Source organism: Marmota flaviventris, chromosome 10 (genome assembly GCF_047511675.1).
Source record: "Marmota flaviventris isolate mMarFla1 chromosome 10, mMarFla1.hap1, whole genome shotgun sequence".
Lineage (NCBI taxonomy): Eukaryota > Metazoa > Chordata > Mammalia > Rodentia > Sciuridae > Marmota > Marmota flaviventris.
In genome coordinates, this window is record NC_092507.1 from 19,023,401 (window position 1) to 19,036,153 (window position 12,753).

The 12,753-nt window shown below is 47.9% G+C and overlaps 1 protein-coding gene across 3 annotated transcripts in view; it reads right to left on the reverse strand.

The window, feature by feature from the left end:
- Pafah2 (platelet activating factor acetylhydrolase 2) overlaps positions 1-7,698 on the reverse strand; it is a 34,219-nt gene extending 26,521 nt beyond the window's left edge. For 2 of the 3 annotated variants that reach the window (XM_027937456.2, XM_071617503.1), the window contains exons 1-2: positions 7,597-7,698; positions 1,130-1,266 (exon numbers count right to left, since the gene is read on the reverse strand). In XM_027937456.2, the coding sequence (XP_027793257.1) occupies positions 1,130-1,219 (90 nt within the window). In that variant the 5' untranslated portion in view covers positions 1,220-1,266; positions 7,597-7,698. Of the gene's footprint in view, positions 1-1,129; positions 1,267-1,514; positions 1,538-7,596 lie in introns of those variants that run through there. The other variant, XM_071617504.1, reaches the window with a different exon arrangement.
- Positions 7,699-12,753: the final 5,055 nt, after the last annotated feature.

Here is a 12,753-nt window from a genome sequence, read left to right on the forward strand (position 1 = left end):
AGCTAGAGCCCCGCCCCCCTTTCCTTCTGGCTGAGGAAAGAACACTTCATCTAGGTCAAATGGGAAGTGTCTGGTACTTGATAAGAGGAAGACAGCCCTGGGGGCTGATAACCAAATCCAGACCAGCGCTAGCTCAGCTTCCCCACCTGGAACTGCGCACTCTCACCCGTGACCATGAAGACCAAGCACAGCTCCTCCTCTCAGTGGCCTGAGATGATCTGTGAAAATGGTTCCCTACTCTCTTGACCCTGAAAACCCCACAAAATCAAGAGGTTCAGATCTTCATGTTCACTTTAAGAAGATTCATGAAACCACATAGGCCATCAAGGGTATGCATATCCGAAAAGCCACCAAGCCTGCGCAAGGCGTCACTTTAAAGAAGCGATGTGCACCATTCCGGAGTTACAATGGTGGAATTGGGAGGTGTGTCCAGGCCAAACAGGGCTGGACACAGGGTCGGTGGCCCAAAAAGAATGCTGAATTTTTGTTGCACCTGCTAAAAAATGCAGAGAGTGACACTGAACTCAAGGGTTTAGATGTAGATTCTCAGGTCTTTGAACATATCCATGGAACAGAGCACCTAAGGTGCACCGCTGTCCTTACAGACGTCTGGATTAACCCACACCTGAGCTCCGTGCCCCATCCAGAGGATCCTCACTGAAAAGGAACAAACTGTTTCTAAACCAGAAGAGAAGGTTGCACAGAAAGTAAAGGCATCCCAGAAAAAAATGAAGAAGCAAAAACTATGGCACAGGAATAAACTCAGATAAAATAAATGCAAATAAAAGATAAAAAAAGGGGCTGGGGGGCTGGGGATGTGGCTCAAGCGGTAGCGCGCTCGCCTGGCATGCGTGCGGCCTGGGTTCGATCCTCAGCACCACATACAAACAAAGATTATTAAATAAATAAATAAAAATTTTTTAAAAAAGTGGGCTGGGGTTGTGGCTCAGTGGTAGAGTGCTCACCTAGCATGCGCAAGGCACTGGGTTCGATCCTTAGCACCACTTAAATGTAAAATAAAGATATGTGTCCACCTAAAACTAAAAAATAAATATTAAAAAAAAAAAAAAAAGACCCAGCACAGACCGAAGCAGGGGAGACGTGTAGGGGAGGGTCTGCAGACACCTACCTGGAGACTCTGACCCTCCATCACATCCCCACAGCCTACAAGGTGGGGTCCTGAGACAGGTGGGAAGCACACCGACTGGCTGGTCCCCATCTCAACGGCAACTGATCCTATGACTGGGGCGGTGCTGAACTTGACGGCTGGAGGGTGGAACACAGAACAGCCTCTTGCTGGTTTCCTCTTGGCTTTTTGCTGCTCATGAGTCATGTGCCACTGCCGCTCCGTCCCCTCACCCCTCACCTCCCCATCCTCCCTGCCAGTCACTCATTAAATCATTTGCTAAGGTAGAGGGGCTGCATTTCTTTCTGGGGAGGTGAGGAGATGGTGGTGAAGAGGAGAAAGAACTTCCATCTTCAAACCTGCCAAGAGCTGGGGATGCAGCACTTGCCTGGCGTGCACAGGCCCTGGGTTCCAACCCCAGCACTGCGAAAAGAAAGAAAGAAAGTGGGAACTGAAGACTTCCAGTAAGTGTTTATGCAGCACCTACTGTATGCAAGTGCAGGGGTAACTGTGGCAGAGACCGAGACACAGACCTGCCCTCCACAGGCTACCGGTGTAGCAGTTCCCTATGGGCACTGAGCTAAGCTCCTCACATCCATGAGCTCCTTTCATTCTCTCAACAACTCTTGGAGGTGGGCAGTATTGAGATCCACTTTGTGGATGAGAAAACTGAGGCTTGAGAGGTTGAATAACTTTCCCAAGTTACCTCGCTCAGGAGCACACACAGGTCTGCCGGGGCCAGGCATGGAGCTCTTAGCCACGACTGACCCTGCTCATGGGGGACACTCAGACACACACAACACCGCTGACCTAAAATATTAATGCTAGTTTGGTTTGATGGTTGAGGGGAGTAAAGTTCTTTGTTGTTTTGCACTAGTGTGAAATGTAGATGTCACAGGTCACCTGGCCTTGAACTGCTGTAGGTACTTTGCCAATGAAGCTATCATGGTGGATAGCGTTAGGCAGAACCTGACACAGCAACGCCATTTTGAAATATATCTTAGAATAAGAGTCACCTTGTGGTCACTCTGACTCAGCCTGACCTTAAGCCCCAGACAAGGCTTCACTGTCTTACAAATTAGGGACATGGTTATCTGGGACAGGAACCCTGAAAACACCTGCTTCGACATGGAACAGTGAGCACCTCACAGAATAGAGGTGACGTCCTTTGGGTCAATCTCCTAGCAATGGTGCAACTGCAAAAATTCTCCACTCCCTCATGCCCCTGTGTCTGGCCCAGGCTGAGTAGAAGACAGGTGTCAGTCTCCACCGGGCCCCTTCCGCAGGTTTGTCATGAATAAACCTGCGTCACTGTTGCGCCACCTCGCCCCTCTATGTCCTCCATTCACAGATGGCAGAGCTGAGAAAACCACAGGGAAATGAGTCCCCAGATTAGACTATAACTGAAACCTGATCCATTCCTGGACTTTCTGATCACCGGGTCAATACATTCCCAACAGTGCACACCAGGCCTTGAGTTTGGTCCCCACCACTGTAAAATAAACAACAACAACTAATAAACCAACAGAATTTAGATTCCTATTGCTTGCAATCAAGAGCAGCTAAAAGAATTCCCCGTTATTAATTACTGTATTACTCTGCTTCCTGCAAGATGCTCTCAGAGGGTTCAGAGAGTTCAAGTCCAAGCACGCCTGGGCAAGAAAAGTCCTCCAGAAATTGCTCCTGCCAATCCTCCCCTGATCATCTCCCCATCCCTGGCCTGGTACATACATGCACTTTACTGAAGAAGCCAAGATCCTGAGAGATTAAGTGAGCTGCTCATGTCACAAGCAGAATTATTATTAAACACACATCTCCTGCTCTCCAACTTCCAACTGCCTGGTCCAATGGACACCCCCAAATAATCCTAATATCATTCTATTTAACGTTAGTAGGTAAGAAACAATTTTCTTTTCTTTTTTTACAGAGCTAGAGTTGGAACTTGGGGCCTTACACAGGCTAAGCAAGCACTCTATCACTAAGATAGCTATGCTCTCAGTCTCATTTATTTGTACCATAGACTTAACTCCATTTTGCTTCTCTGAAGCAAATCTTAAAAGAATCCCACTCTGGCAGGCTGAGATGGGAGGACCACTTGATTCCACAAGTTCAAGGTGAGCCTGGGCAACACTGGAAGACACCATCTTAAAAAATATTGAAAATCAACCCAATTCTCTTTAAAAGGATGCTAAGCTCCTGATGTAATCAGTGGTTGACCAGAGCTTCTTAGCCTCAGGCCCTGACTTTTGCCTTTGTTGCTGATGGACACACAGCACGATTGGGTCACGAGAAGCATGCCACCCACATGACAGTGAAGCAACTGCCAAGTTCTGTCTAAGAGACAGATAACAGGGGTTCTGAGGGGACAGAGTGCTTCCTGAGCTTGGGAGCAGGGGGAAACGGGAAAGGCTGATGTTCAAGTAGGAAAACAGTGGGCAAAGGCAGTGTGCTAAGAATGAGAAACGGGGAGTGGCTAATGATGGACAGAAGGGGAGAGGAGCAAGCTGAAGGGCAGCTAAACTAAGGAGTGCCACTCTGCTCTGAAATGAGGTGGCAGATGTCCAAGGGCTGCTGCGCAAGAAACCACATCTGAAAGACCTGCTCTTGGGGTGCAGCTCCATTGCGGCCTAGCTTGCTTCCCCTGGACAAGTCATCTGACCTCTCATAAGCCTCATTTCTCATCCTCATAGGGACACTAGGAGATAAAGTGAAATAATGCACTGAAAACACCTGGCATACTCCTGGTTCTTAGCAAGATTCCAGAAAATATCTGTTGATTGAAAAAACAACAGGTTTTGGAAAAGGCTGGGAGGGTAACTCAGCGGTAGAGCCCTTGGCTAGCACTTGTGGGGCCCTGGTTCATCCCCAGCACTGCCCAAGAAAAAATTCTTTATTGCAGGGAGGCTAAGGCAGGAGGATCGCAAATTCCAGGCCAGATTCAGCAACATAGCAAGACAGTGTGTCAAAGTAAAAAAATAAAAAGTGCTGGGGATGTAGCTCTGTCGTAGAGTCCCCTAGATTCAATGCCCAGTACCACCCTCCTCCCCAAATGGACTTGGCAACTGTATAGGTTTGGAGAATCAAGGGAGAAGGGAGAGCCAAAGACAGTCAGATTTCAGGGTTCATTGACAGTAGCTTCTTATAGGAAGAGATTTTTCGTCTCATCCTACACAGGGAGCAGCGTGTGGGACAGGCGGCAAGATAAGTGGATTTGGAAACAGCGGCCCAGAGGGAGAAGGTGTTTCTGATATCCCTGGCAAACTTCTGAGAAGGTCATCAATTAAATTCTGATTGGAAATAAAGAAAAAAGAAAAAAAGATCATTGGCCAGAAGTGAGGCTTTCATGAAGAGATGAATCTGTATTCCCTACGCTCACACTGACTGGTGCTCAGATAGAATGAGATGGAAAACCCCAACCTGACCAATTTTACTGAAGACAATCCACCCAGAGCATCCAGAGTCCTTTCTAAAAACACTGTGGAATTTTCCAAGGAAATCAGTGCAGGTGTCTCTGCTTCTTTTGCTCCTCTTGCCTGAACAGTTCATGGTAGGCTTTTTCCTGTCCAGGAGCCTCTCCATCCATCCAGGCCCAGTGAGGTCACCATGTCCTCTGGGGATATTTCCCAAGTCTTTCCAATGTTTCCTCCTCTCAATTTCTGAGCACAGTCCCCATCTCTTATCTAGAATCCAATCACAGGGCTGCTTTAGGCAGCTCTTCTAGCAGCTTTCAACAGTGACCTGCCTCCAACAGTGGTCCATGTGGAATGTAGCTCAGGTATTCCTTGGCCTAGATCCCATTCACACAGGCAACTTCAAAAATGTATATTCTAGCCAGGCATGCTACACCTGTAATCCCAGCGATTTGGGAGGCTGAGGCAGGAGGACTGCAAGTTTAAGGCTAGGCTCAGGAATTTAGTGACTGTCTCAAAATAAAAATAAATAAATAAAAAGGGCTCAGGATATGGTTCACTGGTTAAATGCCCCTAGATTCAATCCCTGTGTCCCTCCCCAAACCCTGGGCAAAAAAAGTATATTCTAGGGCCTCCATTCTCAGAGGTCAATATGGTTTTTTTGAGGTGCTAGGAATAAAACCACAGCCCCCATGCTTGGCATGCACTCTGCCACTAAGCTATACCCTAGCCCCCAATTAGTTTGGGTTTTTTTGTGTGGGGGGGGGAGGGAGAAGGGTCTCATTGAGTTGCTTAGGGCCTTGACCTTATGATCCTCCTGTCTCAGCCTCTTGAGTCACTGGGATTACAGACATTCATTACCATGCCTGGCCCCCAATTAGTTTTTAAAAGCTTCCTGGTATTTCTAATCACCTGGTCTAGATAGTGAGAGGTCATTTTTCTGTTCAGACCTGTGTGCATGCAATGAACACTGACAGTACCCTGTATTCTTGTCCTCTGATTTTTATGACTAAGTTTTTACCAGGTATAATCGCCAATGGCCACTCCAAAAGTAAGTTCCTACCAGTCACTAGGCTTAATGTAGTGCCCTTTTCACAGTTGGTCTCAATAATTAATTTATTCAATGAATGTTCTTTAAATTTTCCCACAGTTAAAACTTTTAGATATATTCCAGGGATAAAGACTGTGTTTTGGACTAGGGTTGTAGCCCAGTGGTATAGCACTCACCTAGCACAGGCGATGCCCTGAGTTCGATCCTCAGCACCACATAAAAATAAATAAATAAAATAAAGGTATCGTGTCCAACTATAACTAAAAAATTAAAAGAAAATTTAAAAAGACTGTTTTATACTTCTTTGTAGGCCAAACCATTTATCCATGTTTTTTTTAAAAATCCCTTTATTTATTTTTATTTTTCTGTGGTGCTGAGGTTGAACCCAGCACCTCAAATATGCTAGGTAAGTGCCCTGTCGCTGAGCCACAACCCCAGACCCCTCAATTCTTTTTAAATTTTTTTATCTAAAAATAAAACTATATGGCATAGTAGGAAAAGAAAGGCTCTGGTAACTGAATTCCTCTGGTTCTTATCTATGAGGGTTTTTTGTTTTTTTTTTTTTTTGGTACCAGGGATTAACTCAGCGGTGCTTAACTACTGAGACACATCTCCAGCTCTTTTTTATATTTTATTTAGAGACAGGGCCTACTAAATTGCTGAGAATGGCTTTGAACTCGTGATCCTCCTGCCCCAGCCTCCTGAGCCCTTGAGATTACAAGCGTGCGCCACCATGCCTGGCAGCTGTGAGATCTTGAGCAAGTTCCTTAAACTCTAAACCTCTAAGAATTAACCACATGATAGAAATAACACTACTCATGAGGCTGTTGAAGAGGATTAAGTAATGTATGTGAAGCCCCTGACATTCAGACAGCAGTAGAGCCACGGAAGGTAGCTATACCTACAGTTATTTTAACTAACTACATGGCCTCTCTGAGCCTAAGTTGTTTTATATGTAGAATGGGGACATTTCATAAGTGAAATTTAAATGAGTAAACTGATATTGCCTAGGGCCTGGTATATTTTAAGTACTCACAAAATGTCAGGAACTAACTCGTTAACAACGGTAAGTCTCTCTTTCAACATACCCAGCCAAGGTCTCTTTCATTTTTCCTGGATTATACCCTTCAGTAAAGTAGATTTCTCAGGTCTCAGTCACCCTGCCAAAGCCAGAGTTACTACTCAGGCCCCAGAGAGCTCAAAGGGCATCGACAGGGCTTACGCTGCAGCTGTCCTCCTGCTGGGGCCCTGCTTCTAGGGAGTAGGGACAGCCTCTCTGCCAGCTGGGTGAACCTTTCATCACTGGCTATTTCAGGACAGAATCCAAGATAAGCGCCTCTCTAGCCGCCTTCCTTTCAGACAAGGGCCCCTGGGATACTAAAAGTTCACTGTGTGACCTTCGGTCTCTGGAGGAAGTGAGGAAATCTCACCCTGCTTTTAAATGGAGACATCGGGTTCAAAAGGACGCGCTTGAGCAACAAGCTTGCTGGGTCTAGAAAAGCAGCCTCGATGAGGTCGCGATAAATGTCGTTTGCGGAGACCTGACGGTTTACAGATCCACTTACACCCCGGCCAGCTCTACAACCCAACCTCGCCCTAAGGCTGACGGCCACCTCCAGTTTAGAGAGGAAGAAAGCGGGTCCCAGGGAGGTCACAGAGGGAGAGGCTGGGCTGGATGAGAACCACACTGGCTGACTTAAAGCTCACGGCAAAGCGAAAAAGAAATAGGGACCCACCCACCTGCCTGAAAACCACGGGGCGAAGCGCACAGAGCGCGAGGCTGCGCCGAGAGAAACGATTTCGGGGCGCGCGAGTTTGACAGTGCGAGGATTTAGCGTGTGGGTGGGGAACCAGAGGTGTCTGAATAGGGAAGGCGGGGGGGCACGAAGACTAAAGGTCAAGGTGCGGTTCCCGGCATCGAGAGGCAAGGGAGCCCCAAACCGGGCTGGCGTACGAAAAAGTCTGCAGCCAGCTCAGTTCACCACGAGAACTTTCTCCAACCAACTTACCCAGTCAAGGTGATCCCTCAGAAGCAACTTCAGACGTTTCACTCGACGGAAAAGAGAAACCGCCCAGGGTCCTATGGCCCCTTGGTAATTGTAGTTTCCAGGACTCGACGTGGACGCTTTTAAGAGCGTTTCCCGCCTCTCTCTCTGTACTGAACTACAATTCCCGGTGGGCACCGCGCCATCTCGAGCATCGCAACCGTTAAGACTACAATTCCCAGAGCCCTACGTGCCCGCGGATGGGCGAAACCGCCCAAGGCCCAGGGTGCGGTGCGATTCCTCCCCCTGGCGGTCTGAGCAGAAACCGCGGCGAGGTGGTCTCGAGCGGAGGGTTACCGTTTATAGTCCCAGTGAGTAACCCTCCGCCTGAAGGTCTCTCAAATAGTTCACGGGCGTGCCTGGAAACAGCCCTGGCTTCGCTTTACTCTCAGGGAGGTGGGGAGGAGGTTCTTTGTTTCCATAAATTTTGCTTCCTGGAGATGAGACTGATCATTCCAATTAAGGGCACATTCCCTACAAGCCTACACCTGTTGACACCTTTAATTTCCATTGTCCTTCGCAAGAGACTCCCTAGAGACCCGACCAGGGAGGAACCTGCGAGATTAGCGGGTCCAACCCCTCAGTGCATCCCTGTTTTACTGCCCTATGCTGATTCCTAGGGACACGCTGGCGAATGAGATGCGGTCTCTAGCCTCAACCGAACCCATCTAGCAGAGGATTCAGACAAAGGAATAATGACAACACAGCGACACGCACTCTAATAATGGGAGAAACAGCGAGTGTGGGGGACTGATGTGGGGCACCTGCCCAGGCTTGGGGGAAAGCTGTGTCCCCAAGGCTCCCTAGAGGAAGGGATGGGAAAATTGAGACCTAATGCCAAGAACTTAGCTGGGAGTACCAGGAGCGCGAAGAGTGCCTAGGACAGTTTGCGTGGAAAGTTCATTGCTGGCCAGAGCACAGAGTGTGAGGGACTAAACGGGGGAGGTGCATGGGAGAGGTAGGCAGGGCCCCACCGGCAAACTTCCATAAGAAACTCGGATCATTCGTGCTGCTCAGAAACTCAACAGCTCTCCACGACCTATGAATGAGGTCCCAACTTCTTAGCTTGGCCTTCAAGGTCCTTCCTAACCGCACCCTGTTGGCATTGCTCTTTGCTACTCCCAGACAGAAGCCTCTCCCAGCTTCAACTGCCCTGTCCGCGACTACTGTCTCCCCTCCAAATTCCCGGGATGCACAGGCTGTCCCCCTCCATCAGGTACCCTGGTACCACCAAGTACTCAGCCCTGCCTGGTGGACCCTCTAATCCTGTTCTGCCTTTGAAGTTCCTCCAAGTTCCCCCTCTCCATGAAGCTTCCCTGTCCCAGAGTATCTCTGCTGGGACATTTGCATGCACCTTTTGTTTGGAGGCTTTATCCTCACTACCTGCGACATCTATCAGGTTGGAGGTCTTAACTCTCCAATGGATTGTGAGCTCCTTGAGATCAGGAGTCCTCTATATGCTCTATCCACGTCCCCACAAAATTCACCAGTGTCTAGTTTCCGCTCGAGGTTTCTTTAGGCTTCTCTCTCCTGGAACACTCTCACCACCACCATCTTTCTGGGAGTCAAGATAAAGTCATCAGGAGGGCGATGACATACTGCACTATGATGACTAAGCCCGGATTTGATTAAAGCTGTAGTTGGTGGCACAGGCCACAATACATAAAAAGCTTAGTGTGAATCAGAACAGTTAGCCTTTGGCTAACTGATAGGGGCTGTGTAGCTGGCCTAGAACACTCATGACAAATCAGAGTCCCTTGTCATGAGCGGGACAGCTGGAGGTCATTTCTTTCGATCTTCTATTCCTGGAGGCTGGGGCAGGAGGATCACAAATTCCAAGCCAGGCTCAGCAATTTAGCAATCTGCTTAGCAATGTAGTGAGATTTTGTCTCAAAATAAAAAATGAAAAGGGATGGCTGATCCTTTTTTTTTTTTTTTCTGGTTTAAACAATGTTCATGTTTTGTCCATGCTAGACATCATAAGAGAGTGTCCTGTTTGTGTCATGACCCATCACAGTCGCTGAGTGGTTTTATCTGCCACTGATTCTCTGTGAAATTTGGGTTCAACGGGGGAACACTGAAGCCAGCTGGGTGCCAGGATCACAGGCTGCTTTTCTCTTTCTTACCTGTCAACCTGTGTTGGTGCCTCCTCCTCTGGGCTGGTGGCCAGGTGTATATCAGTGATTTGTCCTGTGTCCTTGGAGACCTCATGGTGAGTGGGGAAGGTGGACAACTAAGGGTCAGATCTGGAGACAAGAGATTGAGACTTTTCCTAGTGCTGGGGTGAAACCCAGGGCCTTTGCCTACAGAGCGCATGCTCCTCCACTGAGCTGCACCCCAGCCCCAGACTGTTGAATGTGCAGCTGCGCCACCTACTGGCCTTGAGGCCTGGGGCAAGGACTACCATCTAAGCCTCCATTTCTTCCACTGGGATAACAGTAGTGTTCCCGTTGTGGAGTTATGAAATGGACTAAAACCCATGGATCCCTGGTTTCTTGGGTTTTATGGAAGACAGAAGTGGATCTAGGTTTTGTGGGGCTGAAGCTTATACAATTTTGAGAGCACGCTCTTTAAGAAAAATAATTTTAAACCGGGCCCCGTAGTGCACACCTGTAATTCCAGCTATTTGGAAGGCTGAGGCAGGAAAACTGCAAGTTTGAAGCCAGCCTCGGCCACTTAGTGAGACCCTGTCTTGAAATAAAAAAAATTAAAAAGGGCTGAAAATGTAGCTCATGGGAATGTAGTGTACCTGTGTTCAATCCCAAGTTGTTTTTTTTTTTTTTTTTTTTTTTTGTTGTTGTTGTTTGATAACAGGGATTGAACCCATGGGTGCTTAACCATGGAGCCACATCCTCAGCCCTTTTGATATTTTATTTGGAGATAGGGTCTCACTAAGTTGCTGAGGCTGGCTTTGAACTTGTGATCCTCCTGCCTCAGCCTCCCAAGTCACTGGGATTACCGGTGTACCCAACTTGAATCCCCATTTTAATCACTTATTTTTACTAAATTTGCAAATCACATGAGCCTCACATGAACACATTCAAGGAGCTCTGAAGCTTAAACTTCATTAGCTTTCTCATCACTGATGGTGAGAAAGGGCAAAATTATACAATAGCTTTATTCTTTTAAAATTCTACCTTCAAACAAGTGTTCCCCAAACACCCATGTCCTAAGCTGAAGCCGCTCAGTGCTCTTACAAGTTCTTGCACTGCAGCCTAGAAGTTAGTGGGCAGTGCACCAGGATGCAGGAACTGACCTGAGTCACTCTGACTGGAGCGGTACCTACTATTTTCAGCACGGGGACCCAGCTAGAGTCCAGATGATCCTCTTGAACTTGTTATTAACAGAGTATGTGCTTAGTACAAGGTCAAGAACAGTAGCTATCTTTCTTTATTGTTTCTGCAATAATTCTTCCATTCAAAAAAGATTTATTGAGCACCTAGTATGCCCCAGGCACTGGGCCCAGGGCTGGGTGTAAAGCAATGGATAGGAGAGATGGACTCCCTGTCCTCATGCTGCTTTCATTCTAGTGAGAAAAGACAGATGAAATAAACAGCATCTAACCAAGACAGTTAGTTACATGCTGTCATGCATTCTCTGTAGAAAACAGGACGTCCTGGTGGAGAACAAAGGGAGCAAGCCGCTCTCCACAGGATGTCAGGGAGGGAGTTTCTGAGAAGTTGGTGGTTGAGCTGAGCCCAGCGTATCTACCACGTATTAATGATTCACCATGTGTCACACATCTCATTAGGTCCTTTCAAGTGTGTTTCCTCACTGAATCCTCCTGTGAAGTGTGTCTTCCCATTTTAAGATGAAAAAAAAAATTCTTCCTGTTTTCAGATGAGAAGACAGATGCTCAAAGAGGTAACAGAAGGTGCTGTTGACAGCTGCCCCACCCTCGTTCCTCCTCTGAGTTCCCCTGTGGTTGCCTCTAGCAAGCTGAGCTGCCAACTCAAGATCCTGCTTCATTCAGCTTAGGCATCTAGGGACCAGGCAAAAGGGAGAGATGTCCCGTACCCCAAGGGCCACCTTCAACCATCAAGCGAGTTGGTACCCAGCCCATCCTCCCCCAGCTCAGATAGCGTGGTTCTGAGGTGGGGCTCACACCTCTCCCTGAGCTCCAGGCTGGGACTCAACCTGAAGGACAACTGCACACTGATGTGCCCCCTATTACTTTCTTAGCCTTCACTTCTGCTTCTTAAAATCACTACCCAAATTTAGTCCCAGCACCCAAGTCTCAGGGCCTGCTTTAGCGGGAACTCCTTAAGACAGAGCTTAAGGGACTTGCCCAAGTGGCAGAACTGGAATTCGAGTTCAGGTCCATATGAATCACATGGCCCCAGCTGTGACTGCCAGGCCACATGTCAGCAGGACTGCAGGCGGAGCCCCTGCCCTTGAGCCTGGCTCAAGGCCTTTCCCATCCTCATCCCAGATGATCATTTTTTGGTCTCTTCCTTGTCTTGACCAGCATTCGTTCCAGGCACAGCAAACTGTTTGGGAACATAATATTCTCCAATTTTGCCCTGTCACCCATCCAAACCTTTGCAAGTGCTTTCTCTGCAGAAATATGTTGAAACTACGTGACCCACTCAATATCCACCTTCACCCCGTCCCCACCATCCTCCACGGTGGACACCAGTGTCCAGTGTTGGGAAGGAACATACTTGTGCCAAGTGCTTGGCACTCCTGACTTCATTCAATTGGCACAATAATTCTGAAAGGCTGGTAGCATCGTCCCCAGTTTACAGGCAGCAAACTGAGGTACACTGAAGCCAGGTAGCAAGGTCTTCTAATTAATGACTGGCAAAACCAGAATTAGATGATCCCGGCAGCTCCTGGAGGATGAGGCGGGATCACAGGTTCGAAGCCAGCCTCAGCAATTTAGTGAGGCCCTAAGCAACTTAGTGAGGCCCTAAGCAACTTAGTGAGACCCTATCTCAAAATAAAAGCTGGGTACAGTGGCACACACCTGTAATCCCAGGGGCTCATGAAGCTGAGGCAGGAGGATTGAGGTTCGAAGCCAGCCTCAGCAACTTAGGCTATAGGCAACTTAGTGAGACCCTGTATCAAAATAAAAAATAAAAAGGACTGGGGCTGGGGGCTGGGGTTGTGACTCAGTGG